The 22,071-nt window shown below is 33.4% G+C and overlaps 1 protein-coding gene across 3 annotated transcripts in view; it reads right to left on the reverse strand.

Annotated features, from left to right (window-relative positions):
- Window positions 1–22,071, reverse strand: part of ADGRL4 (adhesion G protein-coupled receptor L4) — a 77,238-nt gene that overhangs the window by 21,586 nt on the left and 33,581 nt on the right. Inside the window, exons 3-11 of one of the 3 annotated variants that reach the window (XM_004679146.2) lie at window positions 18,412–18,564; window positions 11,786–11,935; window positions 10,264–10,334; window positions 9,274–9,450; window positions 8,973–9,156; window positions 7,703–7,819; window positions 3,231–3,436; window positions 2,166–2,339; window positions 276–479 (exon numbers count right to left, since the gene is read on the reverse strand). In XM_004679146.2, the coding sequence (XP_004679203.2) occupies window positions 276–479; window positions 2,166–2,339; window positions 3,231–3,436; window positions 7,703–7,819; window positions 8,973–9,156; window positions 9,274–9,450; window positions 10,264–10,334; window positions 11,786–11,935; window positions 18,412–18,564 (1,436 nt within the window). The remainder of the gene's footprint in view (window positions 1–275; window positions 480–2,165; window positions 2,340–3,230; window positions 3,437–7,702; window positions 7,820–8,972; window positions 9,157–9,273; window positions 9,451–10,263; window positions 10,335–11,785; window positions 11,936–18,411; window positions 18,565–22,071) is intronic. The other 2 variants (XM_012722036.1, XM_012722037.1) reach the window with 2 other exon arrangements.

A 22,071-nucleotide genomic window follows, 5' to 3' on the forward strand; every position in this document is an offset into this window, starting at 1 on the left:
CTAGCTGCTGTATTAGGAAAACCATTCTTGCATGCATGTTCCTTTGCAGTGTGCCAGCCAGTAACAGGTGTAGTACATCATGAGGAGAGAACTAATGAAATTGATACACAGGTTGTTTATATATGCTAGCATCATCAAATTTTAAAAGGGCAGATTAAGAACAATGTATATAACATGTTTAACCCATTAAGCTTTCAATTATAATTCATGTTTCCATGACAAATATTTTTGAGAAATTTAGAAAACGAACATAGTGAGTAGGGGGATCTATATACCTTGTTAGTACTTGTATTGATCCCAACAAGAAAAACAAGTTCAGCCAGGAATAGGCTACAGCAAAGATTTTTGTGAATTGTTGTCCTGGTGCTTTGAATTTCACTGAAGAACCAGAAGGTAAAAATGCATATGGCAAGGCAAATCAGTGAAATAATTATTCCTAGTTGAGTGATCCTTGTAAGAATATTGTAGTCTTTAGTGCCCTAAGGAAAAATGATAATAAAGCTGTTAAGAGAATAACTTGGTAACTTTTAAAAAAACCACAACATATAATGAGCTTCCATTTTGGTGAAACATTAATCAAAAGGTTCATAAAATGTAAAAATACAAACATGCATTAAGACTTGTACTTTCAAAAATGCTCAATATTCAGAGAAATCTGACATAAATCATGTAAGATGTTAACAGTTATGTAACTAGTGATTTATTCAAAGCATAATATGTATTAATATATGGCTTAACAATGTTATCATTATTGGTTTCATGATATCAGGAAGGCAATTCATTATCATAATGTGAAAATGGTTAATTAAAACAGATTTGTCAGTGATCAGAACAAATCTCATTTCTATGCAGCAATTTATCTAAAACACATTAAACAGGTATTAGAAATTCTGGGTACAAATACATTTTATACATAGAACACTGAAATAGTATAGTTGAGAGACTTTGAAATTGGAAAGACTGGTGTTACTTTCTTAAAGATTTATTTATTTATGCATAGAGAACTGGGGTACAGGCCAGAGGTGCAGAGGCAGTGAGAAGGTTCACTAGAGACATAGTGAGGAGCAGGACAGGCTGACTGGTGAAGTACACTGTTGAGGGGAGCAGCGGGGATCAGTAGAGGTCTGCCACACCATATGGTCACCCCTGGGCCAGGGATTGAACTCATGCTGCAGAGAGTGGCTTTAGCTTCTTAGTGCTGTGCTTCAACTCACTGCATAACCAGGGAGGGCCAAATTGATGTTACTTTAATCAGCTGGATAGTTACTTTTAAAGTATGAAAGATGTAGATTAGACAGATTTATCTGACTTCTAAGTACACTTGATACAGTTTAAATATAGGTGAAAAAAAATCCTGTAATCTAGTGAAGATTAAGACATATAGTAAGAAATGTCATAATAGAAAAGGCAAGAAATTATTTATATAATAAGCATATTATGAAACTATTCACTTTCGAGTTTTATTCTCTATAAATTTTGAGGCCTTCTGTTCTATTTAATCATGGTATTAGTGATCAGTGTAGTAATACTTATTGACCAGTTATCAAATATTTTTAACTGAATTGTCATTATAAGTTCATGTTACATTAATGTATAAGTGGTCTTTAAAAGCAGCATTAAAAATGGAATCAGGGCCCTCCCTGGTGGCACAAAGGGTAAGGATGCAGCACTGCAAGCTAGCCACAGCTGCTTCAGTATGAGTTCGATCCCCAAAGCCAGAAGTGACCCACATGGCTGGCACACCTCTCCTGACCTGCCTGCTGCTCCCCTCAGCAGTGTACTTCATTGATCTGCTTGTTCTGCTCCCCACTGTCTCTGGTGAAGCCTCTCACCATCCTGCACCTCTGGCTTGTACCCCATTTCTGTATGCATACAGAAAAAAATTGAATCGATGAAGTAAAACAGCCTACTGTATTTTAGACCAGATGAGTCTCATGCTGAAAATAACCTAAAGTTCTGACAACATATGCCATAGGAGACAGATAGGAATCCTCTTACCCCTCTTGCCCCCTCATCCCATCTCCACCTCTGCCCTCCATACTTCTGGCCAAGACCCAGCTATTGTATGCATAAATAAATGAAATATATCTTTAAAAAAAGATTCACTGAATGGCATAAAAAAAGAAATAAATTAGACATAAATATTAAGCGAAGAATTGTCTTACAATGGAAGGACTGGGGGACATCAAAATTGCAAAATGTGTCAGGTGGTTGCAGCGGCATGAGGTGTGGGTCTCATTGGAGTAGGTCAGTTCACAGCCCTCTGAAGACCAACTGCCATTCATGGTGTCAAGAGAGTAGTTCCAAAAGGCACACTGACTCCTATTCTTATCTGTGGTCTGAAAAAGAGACATGTTACTGATAAAAAAGAGGGAAAATATTACACATGTAGTAATGTTTTCTTTCATTAAAATCCTGCCTAAAGAGTGAAACATGAAATGCTATTAAGTGAAGATTGCTACTAGGTAGGGCCGAAGTTTCTGTTGCAACAATGCTATATTTTTCAGTCCTCTCTCAGTAAATTTCTTTAATAATTATTATTATCAAATGAGATTGTGTCTGTCAATTAGAGCAGTGCATGGCATATATTACCATGTTATCTTTAGACAATAAATGTTTATTGACTATTCACTAGAACTTAGTCATTAAGCCAGCTACTAAACAACAACTTTGAGCAAAACAGGAAAAAAAAAAATTTATCACTGACCTTATCCTCTAGCAAAGATAAATGAGAAAAAAATACAAGGGAAGGAGAAAATACATTACTTAAGGTTGTAAACTTCAAGGAATGAGAAATACTTGAAAATAAAACTAACACACAATTGGGTCCGCCCTGGTTAAAGCACAGCACTGAGAAGCTAAAGCCTCTTCAGCATGAGTTTGAGCCCCACACCAGAGGAGATCCACATGGTGTGGCAGACCTCTCCTGACCCGCCCGCTGCTCCCCTCAGCAGTGTACTTCATCAATCTGCCTATTCTGCTCCCCATTCTCTCTCTGGTGAATCCTTTCACTACCGCTGCACCTCTGGTCTGTACCCCAGTTCTGTATGTATAAATAAATAAATCTTAAAACAAAAAAACAAACAAAAAAACTAACACAGTTGATTTCAAAGAATTAATTATGTGGAGTTCTTTGGTATTTATTAGAAAGTTCAAAAAGCATTAAAAAAGACTATTTTATATAAAAAATAGTTGAAGTCATTTTAAGAATCACTAGAAAAACAACTTACCTTTATGTGACTTAGTGTAAATGTTATTTGTTCAAGTTCATAGAATGTGGGTGGATTTGAGCTAATTGAGACTGAAATTATTGAAGAGATGACTTTTCCTTCCTCTCCAGAACTGTCATAACTTTGTGGTTCCAATAAGAATTTGTCAGATGATGAAAACAAGGGGCCAATATTCTTATAATATAAAAATGCAACTGCAACACTGCCTATCAATCAAATAAGTATATTTAGTGAACATCTTATAAAAATAAACTAAAACTCTTAAACGTAAAAATTGAACAGATAAAATTTATACTATAAGGGAGTCAATATAAATACTCAGGTACTGCAATGTGGGTTTTAATACATTTATACATACACCATTAGTAATATTAAGACATATTCTCTGATTTTGAAACTGATAATTGTGTTAGTGTCCCCTTTATATAAACTATATTTGGGAGAAGAATAATCTTAGATAAATCTATTTATGTCCTGATAAGAGCCAAGGTGTGAAGTGTATTCATAGATAAACTTTTGAGTTAGTACTTAATTATGCAAATATACAAATTATAAAGATGTTGGGATGGAATTATTATTACAGATTTACAGTATTAAGAACATTTATATTGATTGAGCTGTGAGATGCCACTGAGTTCAACCTCAAGCCCACTGAAGTGTGTCCTATTTAATGTTAATGACGTATGGTTATGCAGGTTCAGGCTAGAGAATTTATTACAGTGTGAGGCAGCCATTTATTCACACATCCTGACACTCCCCAAATGTAGTGCATTAGTATAGAAACCAGTACTAAAATGTAGCAGGACTACCCATGACATTTTCCTTTATCCTGGATACTGCACCTCTGCTAATGGATTCAATGGCCTAGGTTTTTGCAGTCATTAATTATCACTGATTTTGAGTGTGTAAACAATTCAACATCTAGATATTTAACATTTAGTTGTGATCTAGTTCATATCCATCCCCTATTTGTTGTACAGAATTACAGTCACTAAATTAAACACTTTAAATTCGCAATTTAATCTTGGAATTAGAAGTTCTGTCACTGCTGCTCTTTAAATGATCATGGTCAAAGCAATTAACTGTTTCAGATTTTACCTTTCGCACTAATAAAATGATGGTAGTAACAACCTAGCTACTTACTACAATAAGGTAAGGACCAAATTAAACAATATAAGAGTCTTCTGTAAAATTTAAGATGTTATTAATATCATTAATGTTATATGTTATGAACTAGAAACATGTTTACTTTAGCTTACTGGGAAAACTTGGGGGAGCACTGTATCACATTAATTTGTCCCTTCAAATTTGTGACATCTACAAATAATTTGAAAAACATAAACAAATGTTGATAATATCATCCAAAAAGAATTCAAAGGACTATGACACAGAGCGGGAACTATCCATACTGCAATATCACACTAATAATATTCTTTGGATAAGATTATGTGTGCTACTAACTTTTTATATTTCAAGTCAGAAAGGCACTACAAGAGGCATTGCCAAGATACTCTTGGAAATCAAGATACATCAATTATGTAAACTTCCAACTTAGAAAATGTAAAGAAATAATTTGTTAGTGTATCATGATTGGGCTAGAGAAATTTTGATGTCTCCAAGAGATTACAACTTTGCTTTGCACTGATTAGGGCTTGAGAAGCAAGTCATGGAAACATTGATATCACCTTGACCTAGCCCAGATGAACCAATTCATGCAACAGTGACTTCTCAGAGATTGCAATAGGTGATGGTCCAAAGTCAAATAAAGCACCAAAAAAGATAAGATTTTAGAAATCTATTATTCATCATTCTTTCTAAAGGGAATTATTTATTTCACATGAAGGTTTGATTTGGGGTAACATGATTTTTGACAGATAAAATCATCACTTTTTACAACCTTCCTGAATATTGTGCATTTATGCATTCTCATCATTTTTAAATCTTCTTTAATTCCTATGACTTCTCACTAATTCTAGTCATGATCTAGCTTTTAATTCTCTTGTCAAACTTTCATCTCTTTGAGTGAAGCTGAGGTTCATTCACTAACCACAGGAACTAAAAACTTGAAATCACTTAATAAAATGGTCATTTCCTACTTAATAATTATTCATACTTTCTTGTTTTTATTTCTTTCCATTGTTTATTCCACTCTTTTTTGCCCTATGAAAATTTTTATATCTTAAAATTACCATATCTTTTCTAAGTACAAAACATCCTTTTTGACCTTCCTTTATTTAACATAGCTTTCAATTCAATAGCTAGAGCATATATTTAAATAGTGTAAATTATGGTGTTGTTATGAGGTTTTATTTCAGAATTAATATTCATATGCATTTGTTAATAGATTTCCATTTTGTGGTTTTTCTTCTTTATGCCTATTTTATCTTTTTACTTCTCTTCTTTTGAATAAAGTTAATAATACACTATTTTATTACAATGATCCATTCATAGCACTCCAAACTACTGGCAAACTATTGATTTGGGAGGAATTATGGTTTTTACTGATGTTTAATTGCAGGACCAAATTTTTCCATGTAGACTTCCATGAACACCTTAGAGAATCATCATTCCCAAACTGCTTTATTGTTATTTTTACTTAATAATAACTAAAAGCACACACTAGGGCTTCCCAGTCTGCTCTACTTTGTTATCTAAAATATTATCCCAATTTCACAAGTAATTTAAAGATAAATAACAGAAATCTATTATCTTTTTTATGCCAAAACTATAGTTCCTCTTTTCCTTTTTGACCTTCCTTTATTTTCTTATACTCTATAAAAATTCATTTATACTTTCATGTACCTTTCTTATTTTTCTATTAATGACACTATGCATGTTTTAACTAATTGACAAGTTTTATTTATGGATTTTATCAGTAAATGAAAAACCACCTGTAGCTATTGAGTGGGTTCGGCTATTTGTTTTTAGACTTGCCCTTGTTTTTACAAGACAACCTTGAAGAAAACAAATTTTCTCTGTACTTTAAGAGCTGATATTACTGTCCCTTTCAAATGTCAGACTTTGCATGCATTATTATTAAATATAACAAACCTACTCAGACAAGTTCTCTTAGAGGTATTAATTCTAAGACAATTTGATCATCTGTCACCATGATAGATATTTGCAATGTCTTTATTCCTAACCTTTAAACACTGCTAAAATTGTCTGCAACAGTTTAACACATTCTTTGGATTCACTCCTAAATATTATATGTGTGCTTGGTTAATTGGAATGTGATATAATAGAGTAAGAGCTATGGGTTCTGTGACAGTATGGCTTAGTTATTTTTGCTTTGTTTTATAGCCATCTATTTCTTACGGCTGCATAAAAGTGACAAGAAAGAATGGAGAGTATAACATTGATAAGAAAAAAAGATTAAAAAGTTTTTAAGAGTTTATTTTTAAATGAATTAAATTTTTTTAACAATAAAGACAATTTGTCCTTTTACAAAATTATGTTTATATAAGAGAGGACAGGTGTATTATACTTATTTTCATTTGTATCTATGGCCAATTACATGTTATTTGATAAAACATTAAAATTCATGTTTTCCTTATGTCATGTTTTGACCTACATGGGAACAACAGCAACTAAAAGTAAATTTAGCTCTCAGCTGCCGATTGCTTTTTAACAGAGCAGATAAACAATAAAGTTAAAGAGAGTAGCTGCTTGGTCATATGAGATTAAGTGAAAGGAAAAGCTTGTCAGGTCTGACTTCTTTGTTAAGTCTCTGAATTCTAGTACTGGAAGTCTTAAGTTAGGGCAATGAGGCAAGATAAAGAAGGACTACAAATTGGGAAAGAAGAAGTAAAACTATCATTACTTGCAGATGAATGACTGCAAAAGATTTCACTAAAAACCTAAATAATAATAAAAACCTAATAATAATAACAAACTATTAGTTAATAAACACATACAAATTAATAATACATTTTCTTTGTGAAGTGTATGGATACTTTATACAAGCAACAAGTTAGAAGAGAAGGAAAATTCATTAACAATTGCAGCAAAAATAATCAAATACCAAGAAGTAAACTTGACAAAAGATGTGAAGGAACTATACAATGCAAACTATAAGACAGTGTTAAAAGAAATAGAAGACACAAGGAAATAGGAAGATATTCTTTCTATGGATTGGAAGACCAGACATTGTTAAAATGGCCATGCTATCCAGCACTAATGTAGTCCATGTAATAACTATCAAGGCCCCATGCAGCAATATAAACAACTTTAGCTCAGCTATCATCAATTTTTTAAAGTTTTCCCCACACATTTATATAAGAATGAAAATTTCAAGTAAAAAAATACAGAAAGTCTTTGTATAAATATAAAATATTTTTATAGAAAACCACAGATACTACATGTATATAGGTTTACGAAAATGTATATTATGTATATATGATAATCAAGTATATGATCACTATTTATTGCAAATAATTGACATGTCGCATACAAGAGTGTCCAAATCTTACCATTTGAATCATAAGCAGTATTTTTCTTTGGAAATATATTTACATAATCTCCATCCACATTCATATGGGGATGAATACGTTTCATGTGATATGAATCAAAAAAGAAAGCTTTGAGGGCTGAAACAAAGGAATGAAAATCAAAAATTCTCTGAAATTAGTTTAGTCAATTTCATTCATCATTATTATATTTTAACTTCTCATAAGGATATATTCAAAATGAAAATAGTTTGGATATGTTTGGACATTATAATTTTTATCTTAAAATTTACTTTAAATATTTAATCAATGTTTCTAAAGAGTACATTTCTACCTTAAAATCTGATAAAGTTTAACTCTTTTCACTTGTTTTTAATTTTTCAATACAATTCTTTAGTTCTACTGCTCACAAACTTAATTTAATCTTTATTGTGTCACATAAAAGACAAAACATATATATATATATATATATATATATATATATATATATATATGCTGGGGGTCCATAAATCATAATAACTAAATCAGAAACAAGCTACTACAATATCTTAGAGGATAGTATCTATAGTTTAGCATACTATATATAGTCATTGAGTGAAATTCTTGAGTGATAATTTTCTTACCTGCTATATTTTCACCTTTATCATATAGGAACATCACAGCAATGTAATGCTCCAATATATTATTAGTAACAAGTTTTGATACTTTAATTTGAGTAAGAGATGAATACTGATGAGCTAATCATTTTTGAATATCTACTGGCATAACAGGATGTGACCCAGAAAAAAATATGAATGTGTATATGCAATGATTCAGAAAATGTATCTTGCTTTTCAGAAAAACCTTATAGGTATCCTCAATATGATCTAAGATTTTGAATACTTAAAAGTGTGATTGTGTGGAGTAAGCATTCTAAATTTACTATGCTGATTGCCTCATTTTATCAAAAACAAAGGATTCCAAAGTGAAACTTAAATATACTACATCCACAAAACTCTGTAACTAACAATGGTCAACTTGTGTCCTAACGAGTTATGAGAGGACTGAGTCAAAATGACAAGAGAATAATATACTTTGAGCATAGATGCTAAGGAGTTCAAGAATAGAAAAGGTAGATGGTAAAAAGGTGGCAATTTTTACATACCCATTCTTTTATCTTGTATTTCACTGATATTATTCATTATTCAATTCTACATTAATAAAATGCCAGCTTAATCAACAGCTATTTTTCTTCCCTTTTTGAGAAGGACTTGATTGGAAACACTAATGCTTTATAATTTACTTGACTTCTTACCTATGTCACTTGAGTTAGTATCAAACTGAGTGGTCTTTTGAAAGTTTTGAGATATTTTTAAAGTAGTTTGTTCCACGGTATGCATCAGTTTTGTAAGATGAGTTCTTCTAAGATTTGTAGGTAATTTGTCCCAAATTTTGAATGTATCCTTTTGTATAATATTATTCACAGTTTTTATATATTCCTGTTGGGAAAAAAAAAAAAACATGTCTTTTAAGATGCTGGATTAATACACTAATTGCTGATGTAAGGAAAAAATTAAATTTCAGTTAAGCTTGTAGTTAAAGTTCAACATACTTACAATGAGTGTTGAATTAGAAAGAGTGTCCTTGGCTGAACTAGTGCTATTTATGTAACCCAGTAATGGGGAAGATCCAGTTAATATTTCTACACATGTAATTATATCCATTGGTGAAAGATCTTTCACAGAATTTTTATAGACTTCTTGTAGCAAAGTCACAGGTTCTTTGTGTCTAAGCTGAACAAATGAGCACAAAAAAAGAAAGTAGTTTAGAGCATGAGAGGATCTTTTCAGGAATAAAGTTTGTATATCAAATTTATTGTGAACTTGGTTTTCTTGCCCTATACATCTGTAATTTAGCCACCTAAACCTCAACTCAAATATGCAACCCTTAAATCTGAGATTATTTAAAATGTTTAGCAAATAACTTCAAAAATTTATGAGTTTCTTCAAAAAAGACAGAACATAGTTAAGCTGATGTTTTTAAAACTTAACTTTTAAAAATTAAAATTATATAATTATGAATTATATAAATTATAAAGTAAATTGTAACTTAGCAACCTGAATTAGATTTTAATCAGCCAGAAAAAATTCTTTATAGTGAGACAAAATGGAATTTTACTTTCACTAACAGCTACTCATGTTGAGATTCACACTTTCAATCATATGCAAATAAGTGTTCTAATTTATTTACTATTTGAAATATTCACTTTGAAGTAAAAAAGCAATTGTGTTCATGTCTATGGAAATAGACCTGGGGTCATAGTGTGTTTCTACTTTTATTCCTCAGCTTCTTTTGTTGAAATAAATTTTTAAGCACACCAAATATAAGATGAGTTAAATACATAAAAGTCATCTCTAATACTTTGGGGATTTCATACTAATCCTATTTGTGACTCAAACCTGATACTGAGATCTCTACTTGCAGATAATTTCAAAACTGACACAGAGAGATTGCTTGTTATTTTTCTTAATTGTGACAGTGGAAGAATTTTAACTGTAACTAAAATGCCAATATTTAAACAAATGTCATTCAACTAATCTACTTACTTTTTTACAAGTTTTTTGAATTGTTGCAGTGATACAATCGCTATCTGAAAGGCAGTCTGGATTCATATTTTCTGTAAAAAAGAAAATAATTACATTCTTTAAAATGTATTGTTTTGAGACCTCCCTGGTGGAACAATAGATTAAAGCACAGCATTATGAAGCTATCAGCAGCCACTGAGACACGACTTCAGTCCCAAATGGCACAGCAGATCTCTCCTGCTGTGACCCACCCACTGTTCCCCTCAGCAGTGTATTTCAATACATCTGCCTGATAAGCTCCCCACTCTGTCTCTGGTGAATCATCTCTCCTCCAGCACTTCTGCCCTATACCCTAGTTCTAGTATGCATAAATAAATAAATAATATTCCCTTAGATGATTGTGTTGATGTTTTCCAGTGATTTTTTTTTCTCATTTAATCATTAAAAAATCTTAACAGTTTTCGTTTTCCTTGTTGGTATTTTAAAAATTTTATTCATAATGAAAAGGCATTTACTTTTTTTTTTTAAAGATTTATTTATTTATTTATTTATTTACTTATTTATATAGAACTGAGGTACAGGCCAGAGATGCAGAGGGTGAGAAGATTCACCAGAGACAGAGCGGGGAGCAGAACAGGCAGATCCACGAAGTATACTGCTGAGGGGAGCTGCGGGAGGGTCAGGAGAGGTCTGCCTCGCCATGTGGATCTCCTCCAGGGCAGGCGGGAATTGAACTCATGAAGAAGCAGCTTTAGCTTCTCAGTGCTATGCTCCAACCCGCTGGCCACCAGGGAGGGCCAGGCATTTACTTTGCCCACTAAAATATACAATATTTTGTAAAAGATAGAAGATTGTAGTTACTTCCCAGGAGTCAAGACTGACAAAGCTGAGTCTGCATTATCAGAAGAATCCTTAAAGCTATTTAAAGCTATTTAATAAAGGGTTGGCTATATATATTCTGGCCCAAACTGGTTGTACTATAAAGCAACATACACAAAGTAGACACTCAGTGGCCTATAATTAACTTAGACTCATTAACATCTATTTGCATATTAGCATGGCTGCCTAAGGAGTCACTTATCTTGCCATTTTCTGAACATGAGATTCATGCAGAGGCTGGATCTGGTCATGAAATTACACTGTCCCCACTCAACCAACATTCCATGCATTTCACCCTGCTCCTACCCTCCCTATATTCCCATAAAAATACTGACTCCTTTTAGAAAGGGGAAACAGAGCTTTGAGATTGTTTTTTCTGTCTTGATTCATGTAATAAATTCTTGCTTACAAATCTTCAACTTGGTCTGGTTAATTCGTTAACATATGCCAAGCAACAAACTCTTTGTGTTTTTCCTTTGGGTGTGTTAAGTAGAACAATACATAGTCCATAGCTTTCATTTAAACAAGATGATATATATATATATTTTTATTTTGTCAATGCTAAAATATATTTGTAGGAAGGTGTACCTTTTTGATACTTTACAACATTGTAGTAAATATTTTACATAGTTCTTTGATAATACATACATTGAATATAACTTACCTTGACAATAAGTGCCATCATTAGGTGTGAACTGTGATTTTCCTGTTGATGTCTGATAACCTTCCTCACAAGAGCAAATATAACCACCAATGATGTTTTTACAAACTGCATGATCACCACAGACTGCTGATTCGCTGCACTCATCTATATCTGCAAATATTTGAAAAAATACTTCTTTTTAATTTAGTGCTTATGAACTGCCATCTTTTTGATAATAGTGTGACAGATACATCTCCATGAAAAGGGGAAGGACACAGAATAATAGGTGCCATTTCCCCCTCCTCTATTTGCTTGAAGGCACCTTGGATTATAAGTCTCAATATGCCATGAAAGAGACTGAAAGGAAAACAGCTGAGAAGGAGCAAGGTAGGGAGATAGGACAAAAAGAAGACATGTAAAAAGGACTTAGAGGCGACACATAGAAGGAAACATATTTAGAAGATAGGAAGAGCATATGGGTGAGAGACATGGGGGCAAGCTGCCCCTTGTCCTTGGCAGTGACAGTGACACCCATTATCTTGACCTAATGTTGGAGTTTGTGGTTATGGATTATGTTAATGTGGATTAAGGATATTGTTAATTTTGAGTCTCAACTTCTGTCTCATCTCTCTGAGACCTATTTAACTCCTTTCTGTGGTTCCTTGCCAGGAGGCACCTTAGACTTGTGACAAGCTTTTGGACCTTGGTGACTTCACTTTGGGCCATGTCACACCTGATTGGCTGCACATTTATCCATGAGGGGATTGGCGACTTGGGGAATTTTAATGGAAAATTATTCTTTGAAATTCATTCTTCTCTTTGCATATCAAGTCTATTAAAACTCTTTCATGCTAAAGTAGGCCTCTTTTGCCTATGTGTGTACTTGGCTTACCTTTTTAGAGCATGCCACCTCTTAATAGGTAGGTACCCTAGAGTACCCTAGAGTAATAGGTACCCTAGAGTACCCCTCAGTCATGTATTAATACTATTATTACGACAAGTTAATGAATTCATGTCAAAGTTTACAATAGGCAAGGAAAATCACATCTGTTGGAAAGGAGAGGAAAGTTAGGTACACTTTAAAAAAAAAACTTTTAATTTGGCCAATCTATTTTGACAGAGCACGAAAATTTACTTGTGGGTTAAACTCTTATTTTGTGACTAGAATGATTAGTCAATAAAATAACTGAAGCAATTTTCATCATTGACCATTTAGTCTTAATTTAATAAAAGCCTATTTTAAAAATATATTTTAAACTAAATGGACTATCACAACTTAATAAATAGTAATTTGGGGGATACAATAGAGTGATCTATTTATTTCTGAAGCTTCATTTTTGCTGTAAGTTAAAAAATCGGGTCCTCCATGGTGGCGCAGTGGGTTAAAGCACAACACTGAGAAGCTAAAGCCACTTCAGCATGAGTTCGATCCCCGCCCAGGAGGTGACCCACATGGTGCAGCAGACCTCTCCTGACCTGCCCACTGCTCCCCTCTGCAGGGTACTTCAGTCGGCCTGTTCTGCTTCCCACTCTGTCTCTGGTGAACCCTCTCACCGCCCTTGCACCTCTGGTCTGTACCCCAGATGTGTATGCATAAATAAGTAAATCTTTTTAAAAAAATAATGTGTGATTCAATTTCTTCAAACTTTACTAAAAGTTATTCTTTGTTTTCTGATTATATTCTACTGCAATTGTTAATATACAACCATTATAGATAGAATAACAAATTGTACAGAATTAATTTTCCGATTTTAGTAGCCATACATCAAAACCACAGTAAAAATACTAGTTTTAAACTCACATAATTTATATCCCTAATTTAAAATTTTACATACTACAGCAAGATGTTTTAAAGTAATAAATACAGTATAAATATTATGCCACAATAAGAAATGATTCCAAAGAACTGAAGAGTACAGATCATTACCTTAAAGTAATGCAAATTTTTTTTGTGTTCCTAGCTCTGACATCTTAGAGACTCTATGTTAGATTAATGAATAAGCCTGTAATCTCAAATATACAATGCGATTAAAAAAAAAAAAAACAAAATCAGTGGCATAATACTGTTTGCCATAAAAAAGGGGCATAATCAAAGAACGATTTAAAATGCCATTTACTTAGTTATCTTAAATGAAGCTGATCCTTATTTCTTACTTCAAAAAAGGCTCATAAAGCACTAAAACTCACAGTACCAGAAAGTGAAAATGACAGTAAGCCTTTTGCCAGATTTAAAAAAAAACAAAAAAAAAAAACCTTCCATTTGTAGGAAACTGCATGGCACTCGTTTTTAGAAAATAATTAGCAAAATAAGACCTGGAGAAAATGTAGAAAACCCTGTCTTCTGCCAAATCTATAACGTCACATTGTACACGCTCTATGCACAAATCCACGTTCACTGCTTTCAAAGAAAAAGTATGCTAAACCTGCACTCTCTATGTATGTGTGTCTCTGTGTGTGTGTGTGTGAGAGAGAGAGAGAGAGAGAAAGAGAGAGAGAGAGAACACAACATAAATGCTTTGTACCAGAGAAGTCAAGACCTTCTGCTTCTACTATCTTCATCCTATCCCTTGAGACCCCTTGGCCACATAACAAAATATAGAGAACTGTAGAATACTGAAAGAATAGGGCCTCCCTCCCTGGTTGCACAAGGGGTTAATCACAGTACTATGAAGCTTACTGCAGCCACTGCAAAATGAATTTGATTCAGAGCCAGGGAGGGACCCACAACGCGCAGCAGACTTAGCCTGTCTTGCGCTCCCCTCAGCAGGCTATTTTAGTACATTTGCCTGTTCTGTCCCCTTTCTGTCACTGGTGAATCATCTCACCTCCCTGCACCTCTGGCTTACACTCCAGGTCTTGTATGCATAAATAAATAAATCTTTAAAAAAAATATTGAAAGAGGGCTCTGTCTCTGGTGGTGCAGCAGGTTAAAGCATCACATTATGAAGCTCTCGGAAGCCATGCAGCAGGAGTTTGATCCCCTGCCAGGGAGATGACCCACATGGCATAGCAGACCTTTCCTGACCCGCCTGCTGCTCCCCTCAGCAGTGTATTTCAGTAGATCTGCCTGTTCTGCTCCCCACTCTGTCTCTGATGAATCTTCTCACCCACCACACCTCTGGCCTATACCCCTGTTCTGTAAGCATAAATAAATAAATCTTTAAAAAAATGTATTGAAAGAATATCTGGTTTCCAAATGGGATGAAATAGGTTTAATCACAATGAGTATTGCTGCTATTTTACAGCAAGATGCACACCAAATTCTCTTGCAGGTTTTGTTCTGTTTTGTTTTGCAGTGCCCAATAGGTTTGCGTCCAATAAAACCATACAGGTTAACCTGCAGAAGACCTTCATCGCAATTTTTACTCTTCTATTCCTTAACTGGGTGACCTTGGGTAATAATTAGGAGTCTGTTTGCATAATAAATGAGTAAATGTCTATGAAGTTCTTTATAGTGGTACCTAAGATATAGTAGATACCTAGTGTTGTAATTGGCAAATCAAGATCAGTGGTTCTATTTGTGTGTCTTTTTATTATTAAGAATCTTATGAATATGTAGCTTTGGAGAAAAATAAAGATTCATAATGTGTGTCTTACTTGATTTTCATGTGTTGGTATTCCTCAGAACTGTAAAAAAGAAAAAGAAAAAGAACTCTCTCTTCTACCTTAATGATAGCTAAAGTGCTACTATGTAATTATTTTAGTCAGACTGCAGTTGACTTACCATATTTAATAATTGACCCACTTTTTCCATTATCAAACAAATGCTTGACATACTTATAACTTGATTTAGCTAAATGTAAACACATCATAACAATCATTTGCTTGATTTGTACATCAAAAAGTTCATTTGCTACTTTTTCATTAATAAGTTTATGCTTGTTTTTCATGTGTACAATAAGCCAGTCTAGCAGTATTTTATCATAAACTTCTTTCAAAACGCAATCATATGATTATCCTGATTATTTTCTTTTTTGTTTATTTATTTATGCATACAGAACTGGGGTACAGGTTAGAGGTACAGGGGCGGCGAGAGGATTCACCAGAGACAGAGTGGGGAGCAGAACAGGCAGATCCACAAAGTACACTGCTGAGGAGAGCAGTGGGCTAGACAGAAGAGGTCTGCTGTGTCATGTGGGTCACCCCTGGGGCAGTGACAGAACTCACACTAGAGTGGCAACGGCTTGGCTTAGCTTGGCAGTGCAGCACTCCAACCCGCTGTGCCACCAGGGAGGGCCTGATAGTCTGATTCTTATCATTTTTATCGATAATTTAATTTTCTAATGTTATTTAACTAACAGACTGCAGAGAAAAGATAAAATGTTCAATTACTGGAAGTAATTTGCAAAGACAAAACTGAATGGTACCATTATTCCAAACCAGAAAAAACTCTGAAATTGTCAGATTACCCAAGGCAGTAACATAAAAATTAAAGCATTAAACACTGGTCTTAAAGATATGGTAAACACAAAATTGTTCTTGGGTTCTACTATTGAGGCCTTTGGAAGAGTCTCTTACTATTGGAAGCCTGTTCCCCGTTGTGAAATGTCAATCTGGAACTAAGTTTCTAGGATGATGGGCATCTGAAGTTCCATTTACTACGCTTCCAAGGGGGAGAAATATATGGTTAGTGGTAAAACCCAAAGCCTCTGTGTGTCAAACTTACTTTACCTATGGTAAAATATTTGAGTATGGAATAAGGTAAACAATTTCACCTGGGTCACTTCTTGCCTAAATTGTAGCTTTTCATTATTTCTGGAGGTTCTTAGTGACTATAATTATCAGCCATGCCAAATTTAAGGATCAGCTAAAATTTCAAACCAGGTGTAAAGTGAAGCACTAATGTAGAAAAGGAATGGATTTGGGTTTTCTCTTTAAGTTCCCTGAAGATTATAATAGTGCAGAATGAAAATTACTGTAGAACTGGAAAAAAGCTGCTCTTCTTTTCAAAAGAGCTTAATCTTTAAGACAATAGAATTGGTGAGAAATAACAATTTTCCAGACTATGAGTTTTTCACTGAATAATCCATCATATAAAGCAGGTAAAAACTGAAGGATGCAATAGTGGGTATTGTGTTTATTGGGTTTTAACATAATGGCTGAATTTATTAATTACTTGAAAAAGCTAAAAAAAGAATTTAGGAGATACTTGGGGTGACTCCATCTTTATCAGTAAGAAATTAAAACTGTGAGTCATAAATTATAAAAATATTACATCCCAATAGAATGTTATCATTCAGACATCTTTGTGTATATGTTTTTGGTGTCTGTGATTTGCCTTTCCCCCCCTACTATAGGAAATCTTTACTTGTTTGGAATATAAACAGAGAAACATAGCCCTTTGCGAATTGAGATGTATAAAAGTAAACATGATTGGATGAAAAGACAGATGCCTCTGCAGACAAGAGGGAATGGGAACACAAATTGTATTAAGTTCCAGTGATTAAGATGTGACAGACTTCTTTACTCTCTGGAACATTTCTAGTAAAGCTTGTAGAAATATAAAATTAGAACTTAAATATTAAGAGTAAACATGCACACACTCACTTTCTAAGTTGAATAAGGGCAAGAGTAAAAACTTCAGAGGAACAGTGTGGTACTGTTCTCTGGATGTCTTATTTCTGGACTATATTGTAATGGTATATTTCAATAAGAATATTTGCTGCAAATACACAAGTTAAAAATATCATTCAATTAAAATAGTATTATTTTCTAGTATTTGAAATCTTTTATGTCCATGCAAAGTTTGAGCCACTGAATTTTCATGATTCAGTTTTAATTGGTGAGATTTCAGTGGTCCACTAAAGTATCCTTGGAAATAGCAGATGCTTTCTAGATCCAAGGCTGTGAGTCTAGTCCTCCCTGAACATTTTCTAAGAAAATGTAAAGCCCATCTGAGAATTTCAGAGTGCATCCATATCTTGTGATGCAAATGATAATTTTCTTGTTGGCACATTATATTAAAGTATAAATATTTATTCTTTTTGATTTTGTGGGGGTGGAGTGGGGATTGGGATCAAAAACGGGAGGGTGGGGAGGGAAGTGCATGGGACTATGGTGATGGCACAGGGGTGACTTGGTGATGGGAAACACGTGGGGATTGCAATTGAGATGAAAAAAAAGAAAAGTACAAAATGATGTAAAAATAAACTGTTATAAAATAAAAAAAAATCATTAAAGTACTGAAAGAAACCTAACAAAATATTTACTAAATTTTGGTGGGAAAGATTTTCCTTACCATACAACTTAGAAGCCAAAAAATAAAAATGTCAACACATTGTCAATACTGACCTTGTATATATTTCAATCAATAATAAAGTATAATCTTTGCTTATTTATTCTGTTTGATCACTATGCTAGAGTTCACAGGTTCATAAATTTGTAAGTTGTATGAATTTTTCTCAACACAAACCTCTTTTTCTTATGTCTCTGGATAAATATTACTTAGTAGCTATTAAACAACATTGGAAATGGAAGAGAGGCTTCTGAAAGTATTCAACAACTAAGGTGGACTTAAGGAGATCCAGAATTTTATTAGGATATTATTTAATATACTTTAATATAAATATACTATATTATTTAATATACTTCTCAAAGTAATAAGCAATAAGAAAGATAAAAATTTTGTGCGAGATTGTTGAACTTACCTACACAGATGGTTCCATCATTTGTGATGAACCTTTCTTGGTTACTGCTGGATCTAAAACCGGGCACACACATACAATAGTAACTTCCCTCTGTGTTAGTGCAGTTAGCATTTTCACCACAGGACTGCGTTAAATTTCCACACTCATTATCATCTGTGGACATACCAATTTAAAACATTATTTTTATGGAACTCAGATGAATTCCTAATTTACCTATCAATATTTGGGAATTTTGACTATTGGATTGCATATTCATTTTTAAAAAAAGTTAACGATTCCCACACTTGCTTTATTCTTTTTTATAATGCAGAACCTGCACTGTATGTTCATAATGTGCCTTTGGATATAGCTTTTACATATTATGGGTCAATTTAAAGATGCCAAGGACAAAGAAGGAAATAATATGATTTATGTCTTTTCACCTTTCACCTAACTGCAGATTAGCTTCCTACCTTGTGGCTTCCAAGAGAATGCCCTAATTTATACATGAGCAGAATGGCTGTTACTACCTTCCACTGAAGTCTCCCAGTGAACCAGGCCCCATACTAAGTACTTCATCTGCAATATCGGACTTACATTTTAAATCCTTTATAACCCCTCTGAGACAGACATCACTTTCATTAAACAAATAGGAACACAAACATAAAAGTTTGGATTAACTTGCCTTAAAGCATACAGGTAGTAAATGACAAAATTTTATTTAAGACAGGGCATTCTGAATGCTAATATGATCTCATTTTTCTTAAGTACTACATTATAAAAAGAATTCATAATTGTAGTTATCTTTTATTGAGTGTTTATTATGTGCTACTCAGTGTGATGGAAAATTTCCATAATATGGAAAATATATTGTGATTTCCTCAAAAGGTTGTCAAAAGGATTAAAAGTGTTAATAGGCAGATAAGACTTAGAGTGATATCTAGTGGCCTGTACCCCAGTTCTTGTATGCATAAATAAATCCTTTAAAGAAAAAGAAATAAGATCTTATCATGCTCTAGTAAAATCCTTAACAGCTATGGCCTTTAGCATGTAATGTAAGTGCTTTCATAAGTGTGTGAAACTTCTTTCCTTGCTGCATATAAGTGGGTTTTCAAAGTCTGGGAATCAGTATTAATCACTCACCCTTTCTCACATAAAATAATAAATATATATTAAAAATCTATAATTGAATCTATTAAAAATCTCAACATGCCCAGAAATTCCATTAGAATGGATAAGATATATCTGTCCTAAATATAAGGGAAAAATCAAACTAGTTTTGTCACAATGCAGTTATGGTACTGCATTTTTTTTTAAGTTACCCAAAACATCAATATATGGTGCCATTTCATGTCATGATGTAGAAGTTATAAATTTACTTCATAAGAGATCTCTGGATCCACATTCCCAAATATTTGAGATCTGACCTTGACTTTTTAGTGTGCTGTGAGTTTGAAAGCTCAACAACAGATCTTCATGACTCTGAGGGTGTTTTTCAAGCATATCTACCCAAAGGAAGACTGCCAAGCCTATATTAGACCCTTATTCTAGAACATAGGCAAATTTGTCCCCCAAACAATGGAAGCAAGCCTCACCTAGCATGTCGTCTGTGCTGGGTATACACTCAAATCTCTACTCTGCATACATTGACAATTAAATTGCTTAGAAAAAAAAAAAACATTCAAGAGAAAAACCAATCAGCCATGAGAAGCAAAACTATATTTTCAAAGTTTGAATAGGCCACCTCACACCTAAGGTTTTTTCCATTGGTATGGCATTAGTTCATTTTTTTTTAAAGCATAACACAAGTACCTCTCTGATAGGTTTAAGACAGTCCCTTGGTCCCCTTGAAAGTTCTAATCCCTAGCATATGATCTATTTATTTTTGATTAAACAAGAGGGCAGAATAGCAAACCAAGACTTTTGAGGGCCCATTGGGGGAGCTCAGAACAACTTAGAGACTTGCAAGACCAAAAGTGTAGTTCTCAAAAGCTTTTACAGATCAGGCAGGTAGCTCGAGTTTGACACCACCAACTGCCATACAACAGAAATTTGGTGTGGCTTGTCATATTTGTAAGTACTCATCTCACTTAACAGGAATTAAAATTTGAAAAAATTTAAAACCATTCAAATTACTTTGGCTGGCTTTATTTGTTCAGGTATTATCACACCTAATTTAAAATGTGACTGGAGATGAGGAAAATTACTAAAAACATGAAAATAAGATAAATTGAGAATGGTCTTACAGAAAATGCTAAAGTGTAATTCTTTATATCATGTGTCTGTTTGCTTACTAATTTGTTTTGCATAAAGAAATATATTCTGGTACCCTATATAACTGTGTGCACATATATATTCAGAAAGCAAACCAATATGCGTAAATGTGCATACAAAAGATATTCGATTGGTTTATTAAAACTAACTGAGGGCAGCTCACAAATTGAACACAAGCATCTAAATCAAGTTAAAAATATTTCACAAATCTTGGTTTTGATTCAATCATTCAGTTACTCAAATATTTATGAGGCTTTCCAGTTCCCAAATGTGAATGTGTCTATACTGGGAAATAAGTAAAAATTAATCAAAAAGTTGGGATCTGTGCCCTACTGTCAGAGTTCACATTCTAAAGTAAGTTAACATGGGAGCATATAATTGAGTTCTTATTAAAATAAAAGTTTCAATCTTTATCTTAAAATGTGACTCCCTTCACAGCATACAGGGAGAACTTTATATTAACTTTAAAAGGAATTGTGCTGTCAGATCAGTTATTGGTAATATAGAGAATAATGAAGACTGTATCCCTTGTGGTCTATAGCTGCAAAATAATATGCAAAAATACAGAGAAAAAGACCTCTGTAAGTCTGAAATACTGGTCACGTTCCAAGAAAATGAGCCACTTTAGATCACCTGTTGTTTAGAAAATTACTGTTTTTGAAACTAAATTAATATGCCAATATGTGATTTGACTCCAACATATTTTTTTTTACTAGTCTTGAGTAACTAGTATTAACGTGGCACAAAGACAAAGACAGACACTGACTTTTCTTCCCCTTCTGTGCAGTTTTGAGCAGGTTATGTCAAATTCATTATCAAGAATTTGGAATAAAAATATTTCTTATCTCTCTCCCAATCATCTGGACTGGATATACAATATGGATGAATTCCCTAATGGGTTGATTCAAATCTTGTTCCATAACATACCACTTTTCTGAAAGCACCTCCTCTCTTCCCTCAAGATAGTGAAGATAGGCAAGAAATTATCTTTGTGAAGTTATATACACACATACACACACACACATATATATGTATGTATGTGAATTATTTAAATAACTTTAAAACTTTTTGGCATCCAACTTCATAATAATTAACTTTCAAGGAGAAAGTTTCTTTAGATATTTATAATACAGGGATATAGAAACAAACTTCTATTGTGTTCTTAATTTCAGTGTTCAAATCAATTTATCAGTGGTTGTTCACTTTCTGTATCTCTATATCTAGTTGTTGAATTATAATAGGAATATTTAGGCTAGGATTTCACTTTAATGAGTTACTAAAATGCTGTTAAACTGCAGATAATGTTTTGAAATGATTCAAAAATTTAATAAGGAGAAAAGCTGGTATACTTTAAGCAAAAACCAATTTTTAAAACAGTGACACATACCAGATTTCAAATATTTATTA

Source organism: Condylura cristata, unplaced genomic scaffold (genome assembly GCF_000260355.1).
Source record: "Condylura cristata isolate star-nosed mole 26May11 unplaced genomic scaffold, ConCri1.0 scaffold00008, whole genome shotgun sequence".
In the NCBI taxonomy this organism is placed as follows: Eukaryota; Metazoa; Chordata; class Mammalia; order Eulipotyphla; family Talpidae; genus Condylura; species Condylura cristata.